Below are 27,994 nucleotides of genomic sequence, written 5' to 3'. Positions count from 1 at the left end.
TTTTTGGTCATGTTGAAGTATAGTAGGCATATGTATTTTTTTTTTTTTTTCAATTTCTAAACAAAGGCTGGATCAAGATAGTGACAATCCCAATTTACATCATTCAAGTTTCATTATTTGCATTTGGCTGTTTTAATAAGCATGCTAGCTCTAACTACATGTTAGGGAATGCAAGTGTAAAGGTTTTTGTTGTTGTTTGTTTGTTGCTTTAGGTCTCTTCCAACACAATTGAGGTTATATGAGAGACCGCTGAAACAAAAAAAACAAGCAATCTAACAAAGATAGTACAAATGTAAATCAAAATCATAACCTAAAGATATCATAAGCTAAATTATAAATAACCAAGAACAAACAGGCAGAAGATTTACAGAAAAAAAAATATCCCCTGTCAAAAATACAATCACAAACCAAAGAAGCAGGATAGGCTAGTAAAGAGAAGAAGAAACGACATCACTATCGATCGTACACCCATGCGAACATCATAGGTATATGATTCAAAGGTGATGCTCCCATCCAACCACCCGCTGTAAAGGTTTTCATTCCAATCATGCCAAAACTTGATTTAACTTTGACAACATGATTTAACATTACACATCCACTAGTGTGTGGATTAAAACTAATATGCTGTTGTTTCGTTAATCAGAAATGCTGAGTATTTGATTCAACCACCTACTACCTATATGATTCACACTGAAGATCAAGAAAATTAATCCGCATTTACAATTTCATGTAACCAGCAACTTGACTAGAAATGGCAATGTCTTTAAATTATCAAATATAAAGAATGCCCTACTAAACAAAGAAAACAAAAAAATCAAAATTAAAATGTAAGGAAAAAATAAATAATTGGCACTGTCAAAGGCATTTCAATATCACTATTTAAAAAATGACTAAAACCACACTGGACACAGTTAGTGAAAGAACTAGCTTGTCGAATTAAAATCCCGTCAATATAAATTGTTAAAACAATAATATAAATTATGTATATCTAAGAGAAAAAACCCCCAACAAATAGAAGACTAAAAATTGGAAAATTATTGGATAAAGTAATAAGCCAAAACTATAATTAAAAACACAATACATAATGATTAAATAATAATTACAGATTAATAACAACAATATTAATAATAATCATCATCATCATCAATACAGTTGAGGACAGATATATCGATATGGTCGTGATTGCAGTAAATGGCGATATAAGCAGGATGTCGATATATTATCAGTCATTCCAAAATATAAAATGGAAACAATTCAGAAAATTCAAGATAATAACAAGGAAAGTCAATCTTGATGGTATGATGGCCTTTAAAAGGGTTGATTTTGAAATGTATGATTCCCTTTATTTGACTTAAAGGTCTGTTATTGTGGTCTGTCTCTGAAAGCCAAGAATAATTTTATGGACACTTTCATCAGCACTGACAAGGATGTCAAGTACAGAAGTGCCCTTATGAAGTTGCTGGGCAAAACAGTGGAGGGTCTTGACAGCTACTATTGTGGAAAAGCCGGAAAATGGTCCCGATGGTGCACAATCCTCACCTGACTCCACATTGGCAACAATGGCGTCTTCTAATACTTAATTGAGTACCCGTAATAGTGGCATTGACCTTGCCGAAGAAATTGAGACTGAGAAGCATTAGTACTGCAGATAAGAGAAATTGAGAAAGAGTTCCCTTCATTAATTTTTGGTGAGGGGGCCGGGGGGAGGGAGAGTTAGAGGTCTGTCTCGTTAAATGACACTCAGTCTTAGTTCCAGACCAGGATTGGCGGGTCAGCATGAGAGAAAGGCAAGTCTTGCACATAATGGGTGATATGGGGAGCGTCTTTCGTTAGTTTATTTGCTGAAAGCCAAGTAATATTGATATCGGGAATTCCCACTACTGGTATCAGAACCGAGAAATGCTGGCACGGCCCTGGACTAGGCATGACTGCTGACATCACAGTTCTGATCAATGACGATTCACAGGTCATTGGACAGTAATCTCGCATTTTCTTTGACTGTTTTTTTTTTACATCACAGCGAGGTATCTCTGCATATTAATTGGCTGTGTGTTTTATTTCACTGCAGGATATCTTGATCGTATATAAATTGTATTCTTTTTTTTATTTTTAAAGACAAATTATAGTCGGTAACAATGGTTCAGAATGCCTATATAACCGTCTCATGGTAAAATTTATGTCAATAGAGGTGATCTTTGATTACTAATGTTATATTGTGAAAAAAAAATATTGGACTTTGATGTCATGTCGATATAAACCTTGTCAATATATCTGCTGTGCACTGTATTATCATTATTATTATAACTGCTATTATATTTTTTTCAAAAAGACAAATTATAGGCGGTAACAATGGTTCAGAATCCCAATATAACCGTCTTGTATTATCATTACTATTATTATAATCACGATTATTATGACAACTGCTATTATTATCGACAAGAATAAAACTATACAAATTAAATGTATCATCATACAATATCGTTATTAATGGTAAAGTAAAAAATTGTTAAAAATTGAAAAATTATGATTATTTAAAAATTTATGAAGGAAAAAAAAATAAATAAAGCCATTATTTTTTTTCTATCAATGTGATTAAATAATTAATACCGTCTATTTAAAAATGTTAATGAATACAAAAGTGACTTTTAAACATCAATAACAAGGGAGGAAATGAAGGTAAGTTTTAATAAAAATTTGTATTATATTATATAATATGTCTTTTTTTCTCTCACTTCATAAAATTGGTTTATTTGAGAGTATTGATAAAATGTTCGACTAAGAGAATCTTTGCTTTATTGTATCGAAAAAAAAAAAAGAAAAAGCAGCAAAGCTAATTTAAAACAACAATAAAATGAGAACAAATATTGTCCCAAATGTCTGGCTAAGAAATATATAGGAAAATGCTGTCGTCCGTAAAAATAATAATTGTAATGATACAAATTTTACCAGTTAGTAGAAAGAAGATTATAAACACATTATCTAAACAATTAGGAATGATGGTGCTGTAATAAATACAATATTTTCTGTTTATTTTTATTACTTAACCAGCAATCTTAACACTTAGTTTAAGGTCATATCACAATGTTTTTAAGCTGTGTTGTATTGACTTACAATGGCGGAATAGCAAATGAAGTTAATCAAATCATCAAAAAAAAACAAACAAATGAAATTAGCTTTGACATTTAGAGTGAGCTGACCACTGTTGTATCATCATCATCATTATTATTGTTGTGAATGAAAGTTATTGTATTCAAGTATCGTAACTTGTATCGTCCATCTGATGCAGTATCGTTCACAACTAGCGTCTGTTCTAGTAACTACCTTGTTGAGAGTCATTCTGTATCCAACCGTCATCCTGTACACATGTATCTTATGTTATGTTGTTTAATAAATGTTCTTTACTGTAACAAGTTGGTTTGTTGATTCTTGGAATAAAACGTCTTATTAATTAATGATCTAAGAACACAACAATTATTATCATTATTATTATTATAATCACTCTTAATGACAATAGTATTTTTAATTGTTTATTTCTTGTTATCGTCACAAAATGTTTTTGATGAATTGAATAACCTCAGTTGCTATTCCGTTATCGTATCATTATTATTATTTGTATTTTTATGGTTATAATAATAATAATAATTATATGGCCCCATATGATTCAAGGGAGTGATAGCTCACTTTATCACCTTTCCCGGCTTTGATTGCATGGTATATGAAACCGACAGCCACCAGTAAGAAGAGGATGCCGAGGCTCATAAGCATGTAGAAGGTCAGCTTGACCATGGACGCCCCTGGCTTGCGGATTGGGTAGTCATTACTCTTGTCCAATACAAATCCCAGCGCCCAGCCAATCTCTGTGTTAAAAATCTATTTAAAAGATAAAATATGGATTATTTTATTAATCATATTTTGGCATCAAACTAAAACCTCGAATCTTTATTATGAAAACGTAAACAAAGCATGCAACACACAACCAGGAAAAGAAAGGCTCATGTTGTTCTTTTTTTTTAAATTGCACTACAAACACTTTTAGGTCATTTCAGTGACATGGAAGATATTAGGGGAAAAGTTGTAGATGTAAACAACGGAAAATTTCATATTTTGTGGACAATAAAAATTTATTACTACATGTAGTACTATTATTATTATTATTATAATTATTGTTGTTGTTGTGGTTGTTATTATTATTTTTATTATTATCGCACACAGTTTTGTGTGTTGGTACATTATATCCGGCTAGTAGATGTTGTGAGTATTTTACCTAAACACATAGCATCAATACCCACACCCATCATCATGTAGTTAAGGCTTTGGCAACTGCCAATCACATGTCATGTGCCAAGTCGGCGTATGTTTGTTGACAATGAAATCGCTCCATGACTCTAAATTTTTAAAAATACATTAATAAAAATGTATTTCTGTTTTCAACAATTTTTGGAGTAGACACAAAGTTCTTGGTATCAAACCAGCCGAATTATTGAGCGACTGTCCTTCACCATGCCTGTCCTGCCAGACGTTAAAAAAAAAATCGCCAAAACTCCAATTAAAAAAAAAAAAGACGAAACATGCTGCAAAGACTTTTTTTCTTTAAATTATTTATTTCCAAAAAAAAAAAAAAAAAAAGACGAAATATGTGGCAAAGGCATGAGGTAGGCAAAATTATGTAGCTGCATACATGTGGGTTCGGTGGCATTTTCCTGGAGGGACAGGTTATAATACAACTTTACAAAGAGACGATCTACAAGGGGGGGAAAAAAAGCACATCTTAAAAAAGCTGCTAAACAATTGACAGTCTCCCTCACAGCTAAGGATCCCTGCCAGGCCCAGAAAAAAATATGGTAGAAAGACAGAGAACAGCATGGAAAGGGAGTTTGACGATATTTGAAGACACACATGGGTCATCTAAAGTGCCAGGAAAAGTAAGCTGATAGATTAAGATAAAAGGATGAACAGGACCTTTTTGCCCACCGTGGGAGGTAAGAAAACCCTGTCCTGTTAGATCTGATGTCAGGATTGCGTAAAGTCCAACCCCAGACCAAGGCTTACAAAAAGACAAAGGATCTTTTGTTTTTTTTAACACGAGACTCATCATTCTTCAAATATCATGATGACTATTATGTCACAGCTCAAAGTAAAAGACAAGGGAGGGATTGGTGAATTACTCATTTTTGTGAAATGAATCTAGCAATGTCAAGGTCAAGTACAGTCAGGTCTCTGGGGACAGATTTTTTTCTCCTTTATTTGTACACTGTAATCTCGAAATTCTTGTTTCCAGATCTGAACACTTATTCTGGGAACAAGCCATTGCAATAGAGAGGATTTATGACTCATAATCCGAACATCAGACTGACCAACATCGTCTGTCTGCCTCTTCTAGTTCATTTCAATGGACAAACGACTGATCTATGATCCAATTTAGAACGATTTGTCACATCAGGTAGGTAACTTATTTGTCTATCCAGCACAGTCATAGACTCCGCCTCTTCAATCGACGCGGCTATGCATTGTGTATACAATAAACGATAGGAGTTAATGATGTGTGACCGATTAGTTTACACAATCCCATAGATACCAGTCCAACCCACAAAATATTCTATTGTCCAAGCCCCGTCGTTTGAAGTTGATGTCATTAAAAAAAAATTTTTAATTGAACTTTTATATAGCGCAAAATCCACTAACCGTGCTCAAAGCGCTTTACAAGGGGTCCCTTACGAACAGCCATACGTAACACGTAGAACGAGACATGATGCCTGTTAGGCGACATTACAATTTTTTCCGACATAAACAATGCTGTTAACGGCCAGGTACTCATTTTACACCTGATTAAGGTGAGTGAATGTGAGTAAAGAGCCTTTTCCAAGGACTCAACTATGTGCCGAGTGAAGCTCGAACCCAGGACCTTTGGATCTGAAAGTGAGTGTCATACCACAAGACCACATAGCCACACTATGTTACTGGCCATTCAAAGGCTATTGTTTTCAATTAAGGTAAAGGTAAGTTTGATGGGCGTTTGACATGAATGTGGAAGTCGGAGCCGACATGACTGATAAACATTCATTGACATTGTGGCATCAACATCACAACTGAATGAGGACACTGAAGACAATGACAAGGACGAGGAACCACCTATCATCACCTATTTTCACCAACAAAGTGAGTTGTGACATTGTGAAAGATTAACACCCTTTTGAATTCTCAATGACGAAATTGACCCATTAACCAAGCCCTGTGAAAAACTGTTCCGTGTCATGAAAAAAATCAGCAATCAAAACGAATATCATCTTCTTAAAAATAAATAAATAAATAAACAAAACAAACAAACAAACCAGTAAACACATGACATGTGAGTGTAGTTGCAGTGATGAGAATTATGATGTGGTGGTGGTTGTGTTGTGATAGTAAAAATGATAACGAACTTGTGGAGGTTGTAGAAGTGGCCGTTGCAGATCTTGTGGAATGTCTATTGTTTTGATTTGTTGTATACAAGAAAAAAAATAATAATTAGAAAGTGGTAAAGGTTGGTTGCACAAGGAGAAGATAGGAGAAGAGATGAGGACCAACAATATGTCAACAAACCTTGCTGACAAAATGGATATTTTGCCAGGTTTTGTCTGTGAATCCGTAGCCTTGAGTCAGCAAGATATGAATGTAGTTCGACTCCTGACAATACAAGGGTAGAAACTTTTCATCACCCGGTAATTTCTTCACCTGAAGGTCAGTTTAAGAATAAGTAATAATAGATATTATATATATATATATATATATATATATATATATATATATATATATATATATATATATATATATATATATATATATATATATATATATATATATATAAGGCCTGCATCCAGAGAAAATACTGGTTGGTGATTCACAAAAAAAATAAGAAAAACAATTTATCTATACATCCCTCATAAAACATATTAAACTAACAAGAACACAAGGACAAGCAAATACATGTCAAAATAAATGACTTATAGATAGATGGAAGAATAAAAAATTTACTGTGATGGGAAATCTTATTTTTAAAAGAAGGAAATTTGAGGATTTCAGATCATGCATATTAATAAGTGTCTTTAAATGAAATGGGGAAGTAGTAGACAATGCATTCATTTTAAAAATCAATCTATTTCTCTACAGGGGGTCCCGATAGCACTCGCTTCATAAACAAAAAGACCAAGATCCACTCAGGTGTTGAGATGTTTTTCTGACCCCCCCCCCCCCCCCCCCCCCGAACTTCAACAACTAACCTAAATACAAAATGTTGGATCTCTCATCGACTAATATGTTAACCTTAAAAAGAGGCATGATTTGAGTTCACCCTATGACATAATTTGCAATGATAATGAAAGAGGGTAAAAATGGAATATTAAGTTGATATGGATGCTGGCAAAGCAATGCAAAAAATTTAAAACAATTTATGTCAGACGATCCAAACAGTAACACGCCCATTGACAAAAAGCAGAATGAGAATGACGTGAAAATCTAAGAACCAAATCATTAACAAAAGCGCCCAAGTGTTCTTGTTGCCAGCCTGAACACTTGACAAAAAAATATGGCTTCAAAAGAAAACCTAACATGAGGGGGGATTCAAATTAAAAAGTTAGAGACCAACAGGGGCACGAAACAAATATGTATTTTAAGGGAAAATAATTTTAAAATCAAATAAAAATTGTTAAAAATAAAAAAAAAGATCAGGAAAATGATAGGCAATTTTTTTTCATGAGTGGGACAGTGGGACAAGGCGTCAAAATTCTGGACACCTGGCAGCCTGTCTATTTTCCCAAAAAACAGCAGTAACAGCAATGTAGCTCATTATCATTATTACAATTAATATCATCATTATTATCATAAAGTTCTTATTTAGAATCATTATATTATCATCAAGAAAGCCAATTGGATTACAAATCAATACATTCAACGATGCTAACTTATCAAGATTCTACCATTCTAATTTTTACCTCAGCCCAGTTCATCATGCAAAGTTTGTTAAGGGCATACAAGAATTGGTCATATAGGAAAAAATCCTTATTGGCTGTTGTCATATTCAGGAAATTCATGTTGTATGCAAAGGAGGAGAAAGCCTGAGAACAAAAATAAAAAAAATTAAAAGAAAAATGAAGAGAAAGAGATATAGACTTAATAAATTACTGTTTCAATCACAATGAAAAAACTGATTCCGTAAAATTAGTTATATAAATTCTTAAAGTAATTTTTTTTCTCTTCAATTTCAAAAAAGCACTTGTGATGTTTATTTGCCATCAATCTACAATTTTAACCACACTTTGGAGTTAAATTCAATTCCTAATTCAACAAAGAAAGTCAACCTCAATATGAAGCCATGACTTACATAAAATAGTCCATTGATTGGTGGCTGGTAGACGCCATTGAAAGAGCACCGCGAGTATGGACAAGGAGCTGTAAAATTGAACAGAGAAGTTGTCACCAAGTCAGAACACTCCCCTGGATAACTCTCTCCCATAAATGTGTAGATTTTGTCCTGAAATAAAAAAATATTTTAAAGAATAACAATCACAAAAATCATATGAAAAAGAAAAGCTGGGAGGTGAGGGAGTGTTTAATAATTGGTTTATTATATAAGCTATATATAATTTGTGGCATAACACAAATTGAATTGGAATAAAAAGCTATTATAAGTGGAAATCTCCAAAGAAACATGAATATCCAAAAAAGGACAATAACCAAAGATGGGAAAGGAGAAATAAACCCCCCCCCCCCCCCCACAAAAAAAAAAAATCTCCTAAGTTCAATTGACTTAATTTTGTTTTAAAAAACCCCAAAATGTCTACTTCTTTATTGGGAGATCAACTTATGTTTGTTTTTATGTTTTTAAGGGTTTTACGGCGCTTACAACACATTAAGGTCATATTAGCGCCAGTAAAAAGGAAGAAAATGGGATAGTAAAAAGTTCTAGAATTACAATAAAGCATCCAAGAAAAGGGAAGACAAAGGGGAATTGGTTCAAATAAAAAACAGGTGTAGATTCCAAAAGCACTCTATCAAAGTACTTAGTTTGAGATCACTAAAAGTCTGATCCAGACACAAGCACAGGTCCCCGCTAAGAGGAACACACTCAAATGTTTTACAAATCATATATAATATAAAGAAAGCATAATACAGTGCATAACAGAGAGATGATTTACAATGAAAAAAATATCATCTCCCAAAACTAACTATACATTCGACTGTTTCCCTCTCAGCCAGGGCATCTGGCCAGGACCAGCACAAAACCAAGTAATCTCATTCCAAGACAAAGACAGAAAGCATGTTGGAAAACAGATATAAGGGGATACAAGACACAGTATGTACCCCCCTGCCCACTATGGGAGGTCAGGAACCCCACCCAGTGAGATCAACTTAACGAATAAATTATACCCTATTGCCTGAACTCGAAAGAGTATTTGAAAAATCACAGACTAAATTTTTCAAACCACTCATCTTACAAATAATGAAGTAAATCATAATATAGCTGTCTATAAAAGGAAAACAAAAAACAAACAAAAAACAAAACAAGAACAAAATAAATGTAATAAAAAAATTAAAAATCAAAATAAATCAAAAAGTCAATAGACATTATAATTAGGAAGTGCAATTAGATGATGAAAGAGGAAAAACAATATCTCCTACCAATATGTAGATCTGATCGTTGCAATTTCAACCGAGAATCTGAGACTTGAGAAAACCAATGAAGCTATCAAACCCCCTTCCACAGTAAATATATTGCTTTCAACATTTTACATACCACTGCATCTTCAGCTGGAGGTTCGATGATTGACCCAAAGGATTTCATTCCACTTTTCCCAGTAACGCATGGAGAGCCAAAGATAGCATCATGCGTCTTCGTTAAATTGTAGCCATCCGGCAGACATGGATGAAATATATTATCATTAATATCTTTCTCCTGAAGAAAAAAAAAAGATATATATATATATATATATGTTTATTATATAACAAATTGTTAAAAATGTATCTGAACGTCGAGGATTGTTTTTAAGGCCCATAATAGTGCTGCCAACCCTGGCCCATGTAAATGTGTACAATGGAGAGCCAAAATGAGTAAGATTTTGAAAAAATGCGTACAATTCAGAAAAAATTGATAATTAGCACTAAATCTGATAATGGGCAATTAGACTATAATAGCAATGATATAATCAATATTTGAAAGAATGAATAAGCTTACATTTTATAGATGATAAATAGTATCAACTTCCAGATCCATATATAATTCTGATGGGTCAAGAAATGTTTAGTGTTTAAGGACACGTTCAGCTCAATTACGATCAGCTTAGAGTTGAAAAGATCCACACAATGGACTACAACTTGGAATCAAGTGATAGCATTATATTCATGATAATGTTTCTTCTGTTATCAAGACAATTCTCTGTTAAAGTTTTTTGAGATCAAGATTTACCACATATTTAATAAACCTGTATTCTTTTGGCCGGTTTGATGTAACGAATCTTTTCACCCCACTAAAAACTTTGATGATACAGAATACAAAACTAACTAGCTGGTTGATTATTGTGTGTTGTAATTCATATCGGAGACACTCTAGTATGTGTCTCCATTCAAATTCAGTGCTATTTGATGCTTGATCATTGGATTGAAAAAAAAAAAGGTATGAATATAAGGATTTAGAGCCTATGGTATGCTTACCTTAATTAGAGCAGCCAGAGTTCGAAGTTGAATTTCATTGACCCCATAGCAATTGTAGCTATGGGTGTAGATCGTGTAGTTATGATTAAACAATTCAGTTGTCTTTGAGAAATTCCTTGGCATATCAGAGACGTTGGCTGGGATAAAAGATATTTGGGTGGAAGCTCCGCCAAGATCCATGGCACCAACTGAAGGAACGCTCACTAAAGGTTTATTTACTCCATCGTTGCTCGGCAAATATTTCAACTTTTGAATAAAATCAAATTAATAAGTATAAAATTATTTTTTTTTTATGAAAAGGGGAAACACATTAGGACTTAACAGCTAATTACAATTCAAATACATTCAGATATATTTAAAGACAATATTCTACATGGGAAAAACCTGTTTGGACTGAATAGTCATCAACTTTAATATTCAGAAGCCTTCAAACCTATTCTAAAATCAATATTCTGCTAGAAAGATTTTGTAAGCAAGTAATAAAAATTAAATATTGAGGCTGATGATGATGATGAGAAATGCTTTCCATTGTGCTATTAGATGTATATGAATCACACACCTACACACACGAACACAAATATTGTGGGATCAGATTCTTTGTCTAAGTATAAACTATAAACATACCACTTTGAATGAATTTGTGACATAGTTGGATGTGATCCAGGAAAACGTTCCTTCCTCTTCTCCTTCAAGAATACGGACATCACGTGTTGCATTTGTAAATTTAAAGCCAGTACTTTTGAATGTTGCTCTTATAGATTCCAAAATGGCTTCACTTGCAATAGGCTGTTTCTCCCTACAAAATAAAAAAGTATTGTGACTTTACTTAAAGCTAAATAATGGGATACATGGTATCATTCAGAATAAAAGCTAATCCCTTTTCCTCTCAAGAAGACTTTGTTATATGATAAAAATTAAACAAAATGCCATTAAGCTGCATAAAAGAACGGCACATAATAACAGTTATTAAAATCATCACACAAACGCAAATGTTCCCTAGATTTTTTTCTATAATGTTATTTTTTAAATCAAACTTTTATATAGTGCAATATCCACTAAATCTACACAAAGTGAGAAAAGGGTCGCTTCCTAATATCCTTGTTGATTTCACGTACTATTGTCAGTGACATTTCACCACTTTAATGATTCATAAAAATCTATATTATTATTATGTTACATATTTTGTATGCATTTTGTAGAAATAACTAGTAGGTTTTGGGATAAATCATGAACTTAGCATTTACAAACATATTTAAAAAAAAAACTCTTCCATTACTATGCACTGTGTTGATACTTTTTTTGCTTATATGATAGCATGTGAAACTTGTCGCTTTCGACAGTACGTCATAAGACTAGACATTTTTGACAAAGACTGAATGCTTGCCAGCCAGATACGCAATTTACATTTGAGTATGTTAAGAGAATATGATTAAAGTTTTTTCCCCCAATAACTCAACTCTGCACCATCTAAAGCAGGACTCAAATTCAGGGCCAAGAGGTAGCAAGTGGGGTAGATAGCACAAGACCAAGAAGCCTAACAAATCAAGATGTATATTAAGGGTGACGACTGTAACACAAAGAATCCACCACTCAATGAATGTTTTGTTCAGGTAACCATCGGCAAGATGAGCTTAAGATGAACTTTTTGCATATCCAAATGAAGATAATGTGCATTCTATGCTGCATTTTGCCAGAAAATACTTCATTATTCAGCGACATAAAGTTCTAAAAGACTCGAAATTTTGCAAAGTTCAACAACGGTTGTCAAGACAAAAAAAAAGCATAACAAAAAAGACTTCAGCATTTATATAGCACAATACTTAAAATGTAGGACAAGACCTGAACTCTGTAAGGCGATATTACATTTTTAAAAATGTCAACCAAGTACTCATTTTACATTGGAGAACGATGAGAGGCTTTTCCAAGATCTCAAAGATGTGTTGCTCGGAGCAGGACCCAAACTCTGGACCTATAATTTTTGAACCGAAACAATCAGACCAACAAGTTGTGAGTATTTATCACAATATGCTGACACACTTATTAAGGAATTGCATTCTGACATCGGACAACGCCATGCTTATTATTCAATCACCTGTGACAAGCACTGGATTGCCATGGACTCAGGCTATAGTTTAATGAAGGCAGGGTGTCCAGCAAAATTTCAGAGTCAAATTTAAGACCTTGATGGAAACAAAATTTAATTAAAATATTTTCTTCTGAAATCAATGGTTTATGCTCTTTATGCTCATATTACATTTACCTAAACATCAACTTTCTATTTTTAAAAAACACATTTTCTATAACTTTATTATAATTTTTTCACGTGTTATTACATGCTTGTGTGTGTGTGTGTGTGTGTGATATGAGACAGAGAGCGGAGGCAGTGAGTAAATATAATATTTATAATTACTTTTTCTTTCTAAAATGTCTCTTAGAATGATATGCCAGATGTAACACGTAATAGTAGTGAAAGAAGTATTTGTAGTTTTAGTGGTGTTAATAAAGCAATTGTAGTAGTAGTTGTAGTAGTAGTAGTAGTAGTAGTAGTAGTAGTAGTAGTAGTAGTAGTAGTAGTAGTAGTAGTAGTAGTAGTAGTAGTAGTAGTAGTAGTAGTAGTAGTAGTAGTAGTAGTAGTAGTAGTAGTAGTAGTAGTAGTAGTAGTAGTAGTAGTAGTAGTAGTAGTAGTAGTAGTAGTAGTAGAAGATTAGATGTTCTTTGTAGGGATAGTGGTACATGTAGTAGTAGTAGTAGTAGTAGTAGCAGTAGTAGTAGTAGTAGTAGTTGTTGTATTTGTAGTAGTAGTGGTAGTAGTAATAGTAGTAGTAGTAGCAGCAGTTGTAGTAGTAGTAGTGGTAGTAGTAGTAGTAGTAGTAGTAGTAGTAGTAGTAGTAGTAGTAGTCGTAGTAGTAGTAGTAGTAGTAGTAGTAGTAGTAGTGGTAGTAGTAGTGGTAGTAGTAGTATTAGTAGTAGTAGTAACAGTAGTATAGTAGTAGTAGTAGTAGTAGTAGTAGTAGTAGTAGTAGTAGTAGTAGTAGTAGTAGTAGTAGTAGTAGTAACAGTAGTAGTAGTAGTAGTAGTAGTAGTAGTAGTAGTAGTAGTAGTAGTAGTAATAGTAGTAGTAGTAGTAGTAGTAGTAGTAGTAGTAGTAGTAGTAGTTGTAGTAGTATTAGTAACAACATCTCCAGAGATAAAGGCGCAACAAATGCTAAAGAAAGGGGGAGCGATATTGTGAGGGGTTTGTCCGTGTTGTTATCAATGGTAAAATCTTGTAGTCAGTTCACCTGAGTTCCGAGTACCCCAGAAACTTGATCAAAGGAGTCTCCCAATATCAGTGGGGAAGCAAAGTGACCACCAAGGGGCATTACAATGGTCAGACTGTATGTTTGAAGAGTGCCCAGGATTTTCAAAATGACGGCTGCCAGATGAATCCTCATCATGTTTTGCATTCATAGTTTTATGCTGTCAGATTTAATTCTTTAATAAACTTTGTAAAATTATAATTCTTTGAATCAACAAATTTACAACTTTTTAATGACCATGGTGCAAATTTACAACCATTTCCGACCAAGAGGTCAAATTTACGACTTTACAACCTTGCTGGACACCCTGGGTAGACAAGTGCCATCCCCCCTCTCTTCTTACTGCTTTTACCAGATCTGATCATGTTATCCCACATGCCATTTTGTATGGTGTGGTGATGTGTGTTTTGTTTGTCTAAGCGAGTAAATAGCAATGAATGATATACACTATTTTGCCAACAAAAATGCATGAATCTACGCAATGAGATCATATTGATGCTGTGCATTTATCCAAAATGCTCACAACATCTGCCAGTCAGATATACCATACCAACACACAAAACTATGTGTAACCTTAGAGGTTTATAGTCTGATTGATAGAATTCAGTGAGAACTACTCATAAAAATGACTGGTTAAAAACAACAACGAAGAGCTTAACGACGTCAATTTCGTTCCTTTTATATTTAACAGCAGGCTACATCAAAGTTTGTGTCTCTTGTTTTACATTTGCACTGTACTTAGTATTTTTTTTAAACTCCAAAAAATTTTTTTAAAGGAATGTGATGTCAAACATATCGTGTTGTGCTTGAATATAATTTAAAAGATAATTGTGATTTTAACCTTACCTTAGTAATCTCATGCCAGCCGTGGCTCCCAGATAGATCGGTGTTTTCGAACGTTTGTTATCAGGAATCTTTGATTTAGCTTGTTTTAAGCATGACTCAAGGGATTTTCCAGCAGCAAAAGGATTCGAGGCATAATTAGAAATGGCACCACCTGAAAAAATATGTATTTTAAAAATAATTTATAGAGCCCATGTTAATTTCCATTTTAGTAGCTTGATACAGTCAGCACAACCGCTAGCTATTCCTAGAATACAATGCAGGTATATAACAGAAAACATCTAAACAGCCTAAGCTACATAGTCCGAAAAGGTATTTATTTAGAACAAAAAGGTCCATGGAGCTAGTGGTTGTCCTAGTTCCTCAATTAAATAATAAGAATTGGTTGCTACCCTTTGCTACAGGTCACCAGATCAAACAGACCCCGCTTCCAAACATTGATACTAAAAAAAACCCCTTGAATTAGCCCGGTACCACAGAAGGTTTGTTTGTTTGTTTTTAAGAGTCTTACGACGCTTGCAACACATTTAGGTTATATCAGCGCCAGTAAAAAGGAAGAAAATGGGATAGTAAAAAGTTCTAGAATTACAATTAAAGCACCCAAGAAAAAGTAAGACATAGGGGAACTGGGAACAAAGAGGGATCAGATGTAGATTCCAAGAGCATACCACCAATGTTCTTAGTTTGAGATCACCTATGTCTCATCCGGACACAAGCACAAAATCCAACAAAGAGGAATACACTCAAATGCTTACATTATACATTGAAAATAAAAAATATAATAATACATAACAGAGAGATGATTTACAAGGAAAAAAATATCATCTCCCAAAACAATAAATATGCATTTGACTGTTTCTCCCCCAACTAGGACTCCGGCCAGGGCCAGGACAAAACCAAGTAATCTCATTCCAAGACAAAGACCAGAAAGCATGCTGGAAAACAGATATAAGGGGATAGAAGACACAGTATGTACCCCCCTGTCCACAATGGGAGTACCATAGATGGTCCCGTTGCTTGTCAGTTAAGGGCCAGATGACCAAGTCGTTAAGGCATAGCACACGTTGGCATCTTATATTTATTTTAATTTTTGTGATCCAAAAATCAAGCCCCCATTGAACACTTTGTGGCATTATACTGCAACTGATTCCAGGGTCACCTCTTGAGATAGATCTTAAAATAATTTTTAAAATATCTATATATTGAATGCTCTACCACCTGAGACATCTGCTTAATCACTGGGTAATGAATAGGAAGGCGAGAGCAAAAAATCTCGTAACACAGAATCAAACAAAAAATCATGAATGTCTTATTGGGGTCTCTGCATCCTCAAGGAGTTAAATTACATAAATAATAATTCAGATTCTTATTTTCAACCGAATATGGTGAGAAAATGTGAGTAAAGAATATTTTACAAGAACTTATTTTTGAACCACCCTTAGCGGTACTTGAACCGAGGACCTACATGTCACAAGTCGTTTTATACAACTAGGCCACCTTGTCATTGAAAAATCCAAAAAATCTCTTCCTGTTCTATTTGTAGGTTGATCGTTCCATTAGCTCGAATTGTGAGGTTCACATTCTAGGCAAATGACTACTGGTATCTTTGTTAGGTCAGTCCTTTTTTTCTACTATGACTTAGTGATACTTACCTGATGGTGTGTCCTTTCCAATACCATTTCCTTTGAAAATATTATTGTGTATTAGCATTTTTTTTAAAATTTCTTTTTAAAAATATTTTTGCTATATTTTTCATTACTTACCGGTAAATTAAAAAAAAAAGACTATTACATAGTAAAGTTTTAATCCTTTGGATTGTACATGGCTCTTGGGCTCTTGAAGATAGGGTTTATCCACATTTCAATAGTGTAAAATGGATGCTGATAATCAACTGCTGATTGTTTTAATAGGAAATTAAATTAAACACTGCTGATGATGACAAAAAGTGAAAAAGGAGAAAAATTTTGAACGATTGCCTTTAAGCCCATTTTTACTGCACTAACCCCCACTCTAAGAGCAATTAGATGATACACTATCATTGATAATCGAGCTAACTTCTGGAGAGCGGGAAACTGCACCTATTTGTTCCATCACACATCAAGTCTCTCCCTGCCAGTACATGTGATTGGAGGAAATATGTAATTTTTAAAAAGGAGAAAATTCGTCCTCTGACATCAAAATTGCGTATTTCCGTGGATCCGAGAAAAGACATCAGCACTGATTAAATAGCAAGACAAAATTAGAAATAAAGGTAGAAATTGAGGAAGAGGAGATGAAAATGGCATGGCCAAACCCCAAGACAGCCTTCAGCAAATATTACAAGGCAGGCTCTGACATAGAACGTCACAAAACCAAAAATAGAGGGCAGTCTAAAAACAGCTGGAGGACGGCATTAATGAAGGATGTGAAAACTGAAGGCTTAAGATGGAAGGAAACAGAGAAGATGCCACAAAGCTGGAAAAGATGGAGAGGATTCGTCTGTTACCAATGCTCCAAATGAGTGAAGAGCCGAAGGAAGCAGGTAAGTTGTATAGGAAGTTTGTACATTTATTGTTAGGCATTCAAACCTATCTAATTTTCACAGAATATCCATTATCTAGTTGATGAGCATGAGGACTTCAAAAATTATGTTGTTATGCAAAATTGAATGATTATTGTAATGAAATATTTATCAGACAATTACCAATAAACTACTCACCAGAAGACGAGCATCTTTTCCCAAACTGTTCAGCTATTGCAGTTCCATTAAATTTGGAACTTTCCCATTTATAAATGAACATAGCAGTATGTGAGGAGCCAGCATCAAATACAATGGCATACTGCAGGCAATTGGAAAGGTAAAAAAAAATCGATATCAATTATAAAAATAATATGTAAAAATAATGTGTTTAAATGATAACAAAAAAGTGATAAAGTATATAAAAATATCAAAATATAGTGCAGTTCAACCTTTTCATTTTGTTCAGCACAATGTGATCGATAACAATTTATTTTTTCTCACAGGTGGCCACAGAGTAACTTACTTTTCAGTTATTGATACACATAAATCATCTTTCATCTACTTCCATTCTAAAAATAAAAAGATCTGTATGAAACAAAGCTAGACAATGCAAGAAAGAAAAAGACAAGAAAAAAAAAACAAAAACATTCCAAAAAATCAGTCTTCCTCGACTAGGAGTCGACCTCAGATCTCCTGATAACCAGTCAGATGTGCTACCATTACACTAAAGAGGTACATGTGTTATTTAGGCTATTGATATGTCAACTATTTATCATTGAATTCATAGCATAAGACTTGCCACTGTAAAGCACTGTGACCATGATTTAGTTAAGATCATGCACTATTTAAATGCCATAATTTATAATTACAAATAATATTATTCAAGTCAAGAGCTATTGATTTTTGGTAATATGACTACAAGCATTTTTAAATTTCAAGTTTGTATAAGGATGAATAAATATATAATTACTCACATCTGTGACTGGGTGCTTTTCTGCGTACTCAGTTACACAGATAGTAACGAGAGTTGCAGTTCCAAGCATGAAGGAAAGAAAGGCGATGAACCAGAATATATTGCAGTGACAGGAACATTTTTTTCTTTGAAACTCTGTAAATCAAACAAATTAAATCATTTAAAACTTGCATATAAAAACAACTACAACTTGGAAACAAAGTTCAAAGAAATGTGTTTGTTACAAACGGAAGTGGATATATTTAATATGGCACATGCAGGGCTCAATCCTTGTCAGCTAAAAATGACCTAAAGGCTGCCAACCTCAACGCAAGAAAAAGTGTAAGATTGATTGTCAAAAAGATTAAGATTTGGAGAAAAAGTGTACAATTTAAAAGAGGAATCCTTCAGGCATCACTCCCAGCCGTTGAGTAACATGAGATATAAATAATTCTTGTATCAATTTTGTGTGGGTGAAAAATTTTAGGAACTTCAGAAAAATTGAATATAATTGATTGTTGAAATATATGCCAAGAAACCGACTGAGAAACAGAATTAAAATAACGATACATTTAAAATGTTAAGATTTGATTTTCATGAAAAAACATACAATATTAGAGAAAAAGCATACAATCTTACAAGGGTGAATAAAGCATACAAATGTGCTTTTTGGCGTACAGTTGGCAGCCCTGGAAGTTGTAAACAACTTGTGATATATATATAGTTTACAATAGCCTCTGGCTATGTGGTCTAGTGGTATGACACTCACCTTTGGATCCAAAAGGTCGAGGGTTTAAATCCCGCTCTGAGCGGCGCATATTTGAGTCCTTGGCAAAGGCTCTTTACTCACATTCTCTCACCATAATCAGATGTAAAATGATGTCTCGGTCCGGTTAAAATTGTCAATTTTAAAGGTTTGTCAGGAAAGACTGGCAATCCACACAAAAAAACCCACAAAAGACATCTTGTAAAATGTCAAAATTACTTATATCCACTGAAGATCTTAAATTAAATTGAGCATTTATATAGCACAATATCCACTTAACGTGCTCAATGCGCTTTACAAGGGGTCCCTGGTCAACAGCAACATTTAACATGTAGGACGAGACATGACGCCTGTTAGGCGATATTACAATTTTTCGGACAAAGACAACGCTGTTAACGGCCAGGTACTCATTTTACACCTGAGTACGGTGAGAGAATGTGAGTAAAGAGTCTTTTCCAAGGACTCAACTATGCGCCGAGCGAGGCTCGAACCCAGGACCTTCCGATCAGAAAGTGAGTGTCATACCACTAGACCACATAGCCGCACAATCTTGATTTCTCTATTTTATCTGTCCTCCTTAAAATCATTGGAAAACCAGCACTTTATCTCATCATCTTCTGATTAATTCAACATGCATGGCATTATCATTATTCAATTTGACAAATATATACTTTTGTTTATTTTTGGAAAAACAGATGAAATAGTCTGTTTTGTTTTGTTTTTAAGGGTTTTCAGACGTATGCAAAACATTTAGGTCATATCAGCGCCAGTAAAAAGGAATAAAATTGGACAGTACAAGAAAAATTCTAGAATTACAATTAAAGCACCCAAGAAAAAGCAAGACCAAGGGGAATCGGTTCAAAATGGAACAGGTGTAGATTTCAAGTGCATACTACCATCAGTGTACTTAGTTTGAGATCCCCTAAATGTCTCATCCTGACACAAGCAGGTGAACCGACTTAAAGGAACACCACTCAAATGTTTACAAATCATATAATTATCTATGTAAAACAAATACAGTACAAAACAAAGAGATGATTTACAATTACAAGACAAAAAATATCATCTCCCAAAACTCTAACTATACATTTGACTGTTTCCCTCCCAACTAGGGTATCTGGCTAGGACCAGGACAAAACCAAATAATCTCATCCCAAGACAAAGACAGAAAGCATGTTGGAAAACAGATATAGGGGGTATAGAAAACACAGTAAGTGTCTCCCTGCCCACAATTGGAGGACAGGAGCCCCACCCAGAAATAGTCCGTCTTAATCTACGAAGACCAAACTACAATACAACATGCATTGTCCAAAAATATAATGTTCAATAAATCACCTTAATAGGGAACAAAAGTGTGATGTAAAAAAACTGGTTCCGATCTCATTGGCAGTGTAAAACCACTCTTCCAGGGAATGAATGCATACCGTGTGCAAATGATCTTCTGGTTTCCGAGTGATGGCATCTTATTTTCTAGTCTAAATATATGCTGGTTGTTATAAAGATCATCCATCCTCACTCTTTTATGTCCTTGGCTATACATCCTGCCACTAAAATAGTTATGCTACGTTATGATTCAATATGTAACCTATTCATTATTAGTCCTCCAAAGGACTGATTACATACACAGTTCAAAGGATTTTGGAACTGGAAAAGTAGAAGGGGAGACATCACGACTTTTCTTCCCTATAGTCTCCTGACCTCAAATGAGGACTATGGAAATATGTGACTCATCGCTAGATGATCACAACTTGTCAATAAAAATCTAAAATAAAGAAAAGAAAAGAAACAATATTGGTTGAAGAAAACTCACTCTAAAACAAACAGAAAACCATCTTTTAAATGAAAAAAAAACAGTATCTCTGATCTATGAACAACATCCTAAGGCAGTTGGGATATTTGAAAAACTCAAGCCAAGATGTGAAATCTGTCTAATTTTACATAGTTCTTCATTAATATTCACCTTTGGCATATCTCCCAAAAGTAGTCAAACTCGATTTTGTGACAAACAAATGGTATACGGTATTTGTCTATATTCATGATTCAAAACAAGTGAATTAAAAGCTTTGTTACAATTTGTTAAATTCCTCTTTTTGTTGCCTGAAATAATCTTAAATAGCGAACAGTTTCTTCCCTTAATGTTGATGGCACAATCTAATAATTGGAAATCCTTAACTGTCAATTTTCTTTCTCTGTATGTGGGTGTTGGGAAGGGGGTGGGTGGGGGTAGTCTTGGTGATTTCTGGTTGTCACTATCATAACCTGGAAATTTTCTACAATCCTCAACTGAAAACATCCATGTTAATTAATTGCATAATGCATGGGATGTCTCTTACCTTCACATGTCCAGATAAGGTAGGCCCCATCTTCGATCCCAATGTCAGAGAGAATATCTGTTCGACTCAATGCATTCTTTCCCTTACTGTGGATACAATAGTCTACTTTACAAGGAGTATTTGCTTCTTTACACAGTTGCCTTAATAATGTCCCAATTGATGCATCTGGGGACACTCGTATTCGAAATCTGCCAGTTGGCTCACTTGATGATGAAAAGATTGTCTCTACAGTTACTTCTATCTCTGCCATTATGCCAGTCTGGAGATTGAGGGGAGAAAAAGGTGATATAAATTAAATATCTCTTCTACTTTTAAAGTTTGCTTTAAATCTAAATATTAAATCTCAAAGTATTAAAAGCTATCCAAAGGCAAAAAAAAAAAAAAAAAAAAAAAAAAAAAGAAAAAAAAAAAAGAAAAAAAGAAAAACAAAAACAAAAAAACAAAAAAGAAACAAAACTTTTAAAAAGTACAAACTGTACACAAAGATAAAAAGTGGTAATTTATTTGCTTTGTTCGAATTGTAAAAGAGATCACATATGTATTGAAACTAGAATGATGTGCATGTCTTATTATTATTATCATTACTACTACTACTACTACTACTACTACTACTATTACTGTTGTTGACTAATTCTATGATACTTATTTTGCCATACTGACATCTTCTTTTTGTATGTCTTTACATCTGAAGTCCTGCTTTGAAGATGAAGGTACTCTTCTTTTTGAGTTCTAGTAGGCCGAAATGTTTTTTTGATATAGAGAAGTTACAGAGGGCCATATATCTTCTCGTTGAGTATTTTCTGCATCACTGCACTATATGCTCTGCATCTTCCTCCTCACCACATGAACAGACTGGTGCGATATGTTTTGTTTTTCCTTTTTGGCAGCATTTTTTGCGAGTCTATTACCTTGCTCATTTTCTGATATGCCGCAATGAGCTGGAACCCATTTAAGAACTATTCTGGCAGCGTTTATACTCTGAAGAGTTTCTTTTAATTTGTTTAGTCCACCAGTCTCCAATGTGTACTGGTAACTGATGATATAATACTTCACATTATAGACGTAAGCTCACTAAAATAAAAATACTTTATTCATCCAAAAGAAATTTTTTGTACAGACATGTTGAACAGATATAATAACAAGTAAGCCGATATCTAGGTGGTAAAGTAGTAAAATGTGTAAATTGATTTGTATATTGAATATTATAAGTGAGTGTCAATAAGTTAAGACCAGTTTTAAAAATTGAATAAATTATGATGTTTTATGTTAAATTATCATAGAAAGTGAATTTTATAAATTCTATAAATTAGTGTAAATAAATCCAGTTCTGTGCTAACAATTTATAAATTATGGAACGTATATATGGTCAATAAGTATGTTCCAATGTGTTTAAATTAAATGATAAAAAAAGGATCTTATTTCATTAAAAAAAACTACTACTTTACTTTAAAACTAGAGTGTCTACTATTGTACAAGAAAAGCGAGGGAGAAACAAACATTTAGTAACACAAAACTGATAAATAAAGATGGATACAGTTGTCATCATCCAATGACATTGGGGACTCCAAGGAGTGTCTAGTCAACAATTTAGAATTCCAATTAGGAATTCTTATAAATTCGATGCCAGAGGGTAAAAAGGATTTCTGATTGTCTTTTACTTTTTGTTCGAGCGAAGACTAGGTGACCACTCCTATCAGGTCTCAAGATAGAGGTTTGGTTACCATCTTCAAAAACTGTAAAGAATTTCATAAAGATAGTTTTTTTCTATAGCTCATCAAAATCTCCAATGTCATTCGTTGATTTCTGGACCTTCTTTAACGGTTTGTTTAGCTCTTTCTTATTCACTGCTCCCCAAGCCACAATGCAAAATCCTGTTGAATAAAGTACAGTTTTATCAATTTTGAATTGCCTCAATTTGAAAAGAAAATACAAACGTTTATTGACTGTTGTTTTTATGTTTTTGACATGTTCATCCAAAGCAACTAATCATCAATTGTCACGTCCAGGTATTTATAGGATCTACTTATTGGTCCTTTAACCTGAGTGGTTCAATCAGTTCCTTTACTATCCTCAAGTCAATTACTAGCTCCTTTGTCTTGCCTACATTAAAAATACTGTTTTGCCATCCAACATAAGCCATTCAAAAACGTTTATCGTATTATATTCAACATTTGGGCTGATTTTCTTCTACTTTCCCCCAAATAACATTTTCAACATGACAATTACACTATCATAAAGTTCACACTTAAAATTCACTAAATTTATGGAGACTCAGGCTAGAAAAACCTAAAATTTCCGTGACTTTTAATTGAGCTTTTATATAGCGCAATATCCACCAAACGTGCTCAAAGCGCTTTACAAGGGGTCCCTGGCCAGCAGCAACACTTAACATGTGGGACGGGACATGATGCATGTTAGGCGATGTTATAACTTTTTCGGACAGAGACAATGCTGTTAACGCCCCAGTACTCATTATACACCTGAGTACGGTGAGAGAATGTGAGTAAAGAGCCTATTCCAGGGACTCAACTATGCGCCGAGCGATGCTCGAACCCAGGACCTTCAGATCCGAAAGCGAGTGTCATACCACAAGACCACATAGCAGCATGTGACTTCTATTGGTTTGGAAAATCAGGTCCACATAGAGATAGATAGAAATAATTACCTAAGACTCTTCCACTTCTATTAGTTTTAAAAACTTTTGTCATAACCAATGGCTTTTAGTATTAAACATATTTTGTTCCAAATTCCCATATTACCATATTTGTGACCAAAAGACATATATAAACAAAAGAAATCCTACTGTTGGCAAGCCTGTAAAAAGCAATGAATCGTTTTTATCAGCCCATATCTGAATAACAATATTACTATTCACTGTGATATGTCTAAAGAGGAGTTTTTTTTTACTAAGTAAATCTAAAGTAACATTTAAAGGACATTGCAACTAAAATTGAAAGTTCATAATGGCTAAAAGATGAAGTAATATCATAAAAGTGCTGTGAAACTACTGAAATCCTCCCAAATCTTGTAATCTTTAAAAATTTTTTATTTTTATGACTTGACCCTAGGGTTATGTTGTCTTTGTGTGCGCAAACCACTTCGGACATCGGATCATCTTTGCCGAAAAAGGCAAATTAATTACTCTTGCTGCTGTTGCTATTGTTGTTGAAGTGGAGCTTAGCCTAAACACTATTAAAACTGATGATATGCGAGAGATATTTTTTACTCAACTCTTTGGGGGTACCTCAATGAACTGTCCTTGGACCGCTCTTCTCTCTAACATTCATTAACGACATAATAATAATAATAATAATAATAATAATAATAATAATAATAATAGATCTTTATTGTCCATAAATATGGCAATTTGTCATTTAGTTACACTTGTTATGTTAAACGATAACTGTAAGATTGAACAGATATTTCACTTCTTCCTATTTTCTCTGTCTCTCTCTCTCTCTCTCTCTCTCTGTCTCTCTCTCTTTCTTTCACACGTGCGATATACACAACATAAACATATTCATTTCGTTTTCAATTTGTTACGATTGTGGCAATTCGACACCAAAAATTATCATCATTATCAATTGGTCAGTTAATCTTACATTAAATAAATTAATCAGTTAATCAGTCAACGAATCAATCCTTGGTTTTTCTGTACCATATGAAATATTCAAAATTTTTATTGCTGATGGAACGAACGTTGATTTATACTTGTTAGTTCTACATTTAATCTGACAAAACCTTCTCACATAGGAAGAAACAAACCAACTCTTACCAAGTTCAAACTGTTCACACTTGACAGCCTCTTATTTCGACTCATTGAAACCAAGAACAATTCAGACATATTACAGAATGATCTTGACTCACTTCTATTGTGGGCACAAACCAGGCAGATGAAATTCCACCCAGAGAAATGCTTTGTAATGTCAAATACAAACATAAAACAGCAAATTAATTATGACTATCACATAAGTGGTCAGTTATTACTCGTAAAACACGTGGACACAATATCCTACTTGGGATTCCAACTTAACAAATCACTGAAATGGGACGAACATATTGATAAAATTGTGGCAAAAGCAAATCGTTCCCTTGGCTTCCTGAGGCGGAACATGTACCAGTACCCCCCAAAGGTGAAAGAAAAGGCATAAAATGCTTTAGTCAGACCCATATTGGAATATGCGTGGACATTGTGGGATCCTTATCAGCAAGGCAACATCAAGAAAATTGAACAAGTTCAAAGGGCAGCTTCGAAGTTTGTCACCAACAATTATTTGCTCGAACCAGGATACCTTTCTGAGGCCCTGAAATTTTTGCGGTAGAAAACACTGGAGAGTAGGCAAAAAACAAAAAAACGTCTCCAACTTCTCCACAGAACAGTACATTCCAATAAAACAGTAGTAATTCTACCACAATATTTTACAAACCAACACTCACAAGAAATTATCATAGCCAGTGATGATAATGGCAAAATGTCAGAAAGGAGGAAAGTGAATTGGTCCATCGGTCAAAGTCAAATGAAATCAAAGAATATCTTAGTTACATGATATTATGTATCATTATTAAATTATATTGCAACTACAAGTGCATTACTCTCATCATAATAGATATAATTAATTGTTATGTAAATATTGAATATTGTCCTATCCTTAACATGATTTTAAAGGCCTACAATATCACTTAGACTTATGTAAATCACCTACATCAAAAGATTATGATTAACTTTTGACCAAAAGGTTTGAAAGTATTTTTTTACTTTACAAAGCAGGTTGCGGTTTCTTTGTTAATGAAAACTTGTGGTTATTTGGTAATGCAGTTATTACATGAGACTAAAGAATCTTTTAAAAATCGTAAAATATAGGTAAAAAGAAGTTAATAATTGATCATCTTAACTAAGTATAATATAATATTACCTCGCTATAACAGAGGCATCTAATAACATGACTTGAAGATAGAAATACTGCTTTATTCCTTCACTCGACGCTAGACTTGATATAAAGATCATAAGATTCCATAAAGCCTCATTTCGGTGTTTAAAAAAAAGCAAACTATTGATCTTTTTCTTTATTTGAGAGAAAGAAGGGGAGAGGAAGAGAGAGAGAGAGAGAGAGAGAGAGAGAGAGAGAGAGAGGGAGAGAGAGACAGAGAGAGGGGGGGAGAGAGACAGAGAGAGGGGGGGAGAGAGAGACAGCGAGAGAAAGAGAGAGATAGATAGAGATAGAGAGAAAGAGAGAAGAGAGAGAGAGAGAGAGAGAGAGAGAGAGAGAGAGAGAGAGAGAGAGAGAGAGAGAGAGAGAGAGAGAGAGGCACTACTCTGCTAGAATAGTCGATGAATTGAATTTTCTTTTTTAATTAAAAGGAAGTTGTCATTATCTTTTTTTTTAATGTACCTATTGTTTGACAACTGTACTATCACGCTACAGCTACATAGAGAAAAAACCCCAACAAACATTAGCAACATCCCTTTCCTTTTCGACCATCAATCATCAAAGACAACCACTGGTCTTGCGTCACTTAAGACATCCGGTGCCAGTATGTCTAGCCTGGCGTCACATAAATTGGAGTATCACCAAAATCCACGCAACTAAGCACAGGTGCCAAAATATGACATAAAACATAACGATTTTTCCACGGATCTTCCACAGTGAACTTATTGGTCTGAGCGCTTATATAGGGAAAATGTTTAGGCTAACACGGCAAAAAAAAAAACAAAACAAAAAAAAAACAAACAAAAATAGCGGAAAATTTCAGAGAAAATACCAAAATCCCGCATAGCAGGAAGTTCACAATTTCAATACAAAGAACCAACACATATAAACGTTTCTTCCCAAGAACCATCAAGGTCAGGGAATGGAACACTTTCCCACCAGAAATCGTAGATTCCAACAACAAATTTGATCTTTTAACATTTATCTTCAACTCAATAATGGAGAAAGTCACCACATAATTGTCTAAAATCTGCAGTAATGGGTAATTCGCTATTTGGAGATAAAGACGTTGAACTTGAACTGAACCAAATTTATACCAGGAAGCACTAGCCGCCTAACTCTTACTCTAAACCAAACAAAATGTCCTTTTTCAATTCCAAAGAATCTTTGAAAGATCACATTGGACCATTGGAAAATTGCCTTGAATTGGTTGACGTGACATTGCCAAAAGAGAATTTTGTAATGACTCTAAATAAGGAACCCCTTGCAAATAGAAATCTAAATATTCTATAATTACAATGGTACATTATAATATAATAATTGAATTGAATGAATTGGGTCATTGTCATTATCTTATCCGTAAACAGCAGAACTGAGTCCCACTAAGCATACCTACCTTGTTGAAAGTAACAAAACCATGACCTGTCTTAGCTACAGTCCACTTTTCACTGCAGAGGTGGGATCTAAAATATATTGATAATAACCTGATAAATGTAAAAAGTTCCGCGTCATTCCCTAAACAGATAGTGGAAGATAAAAACACAGCAAAAAGAGAGTTTGGGAGCCATGTCAGTGGTGTCTTGATAAAGATCATGAGCTTTCACCTCCTGTGTTTTGATTTTCAGGATGAGGTTGCACGGGTTTCTCAGATTTTGTGTTTTAAAAGTTGAAGAGTTCCTTCAAATAAACG

The 27,994-nt window shown here is 34.0% G+C and overlaps 1 protein-coding gene across 4 annotated transcripts; it reads right to left on the bottom strand.

The window, feature by feature from the left end:
• On the bottom strand, nucleotides 1-27,992 carry LOC144964573 (ectonucleoside triphosphate diphosphohydrolase 8-like). 4 transcript variants are annotated; one of them, XM_078899006.1, is made up of 13 exons: nucleotides 27,701-27,951; nucleotides 23,186-23,247; nucleotides 21,377-21,635; nucleotides 18,300-18,433; nucleotides 17,524-17,644; nucleotides 14,829-14,979; nucleotides 11,308-11,479; nucleotides 10,684-10,929; nucleotides 9,770-9,928; nucleotides 8,357-8,506; nucleotides 7,968-8,090; nucleotides 6,580-6,711; nucleotides 1-3,870 (listed from the first exon to the last, which is right to left on the bottom strand). In XM_078899006.1, exons 3-13 carry the CDS (start codon nucleotides 21,624-21,626, stop codon nucleotides 3,643-3,645), a joined length of 1,866 nt encoding a protein of 621 aa, XP_078755132.1. In that variant the 5' UTR covers nucleotides 21,627-21,635; nucleotides 23,186-23,247; nucleotides 27,701-27,951; the 3' UTR covers nucleotides 1-3,642. The 4 variants fall into 4 exon arrangements, with proteins under 4 accessions (XP_078755132.1, XP_078755133.1, XP_078755130.1 ...); XM_078899007.1 differs by lacking the exon at nucleotides 23,186-23,247 and having other exon boundaries at nucleotides 27,789-27,992; XM_078899004.1 differs by lacking the exon at nucleotides 23,186-23,247 and having other exon boundaries at nucleotides 27,701-27,960.
• Between the last annotated feature and the right edge of the window lie 2 nt (nucleotides 27,993-27,994).

The sequence above is a fragment of the Berghia stephanieae genome, chromosome 2, assembly GCF_034508935.2.
Source record: "Berghia stephanieae isolate SIO BIC M18660-M18661 chromosome 2, UCSD_Bste_1.3, whole genome shotgun sequence".
NCBI classification, from domain to species: Eukaryota; Metazoa; Mollusca; class Gastropoda; order Nudibranchia; family Aeolidiidae; genus Berghia; species Berghia stephanieae.
The sequence above is the reverse complement of the archived record's forward strand: the minus strand, read 5'-3'. Positions and strand labels throughout refer to the sequence as shown.

Coding starts and splice junctions, on each gene's coding strand:
- LOC144964573 (XM_078899004.1), bottom strand. CDS start 27,898: ATGATCTTTATCAAGACACCACTGACATGGCTCCCAAACTCTCTTTTT. Junction 8,507..9,769: donor CTCCAGCTGAAGATGCAGTG/GTATGTAAAATG, acceptor TTTTTATTTCAG/GACAAAATCTACACATTTAT. Junction 8,091..8,356: donor CAATCAATGGACTATTTTAT/GTAAGTCATGGC, acceptor TTTTGTTCTCAG/GCTTTCTCCTCCTTTGCATA.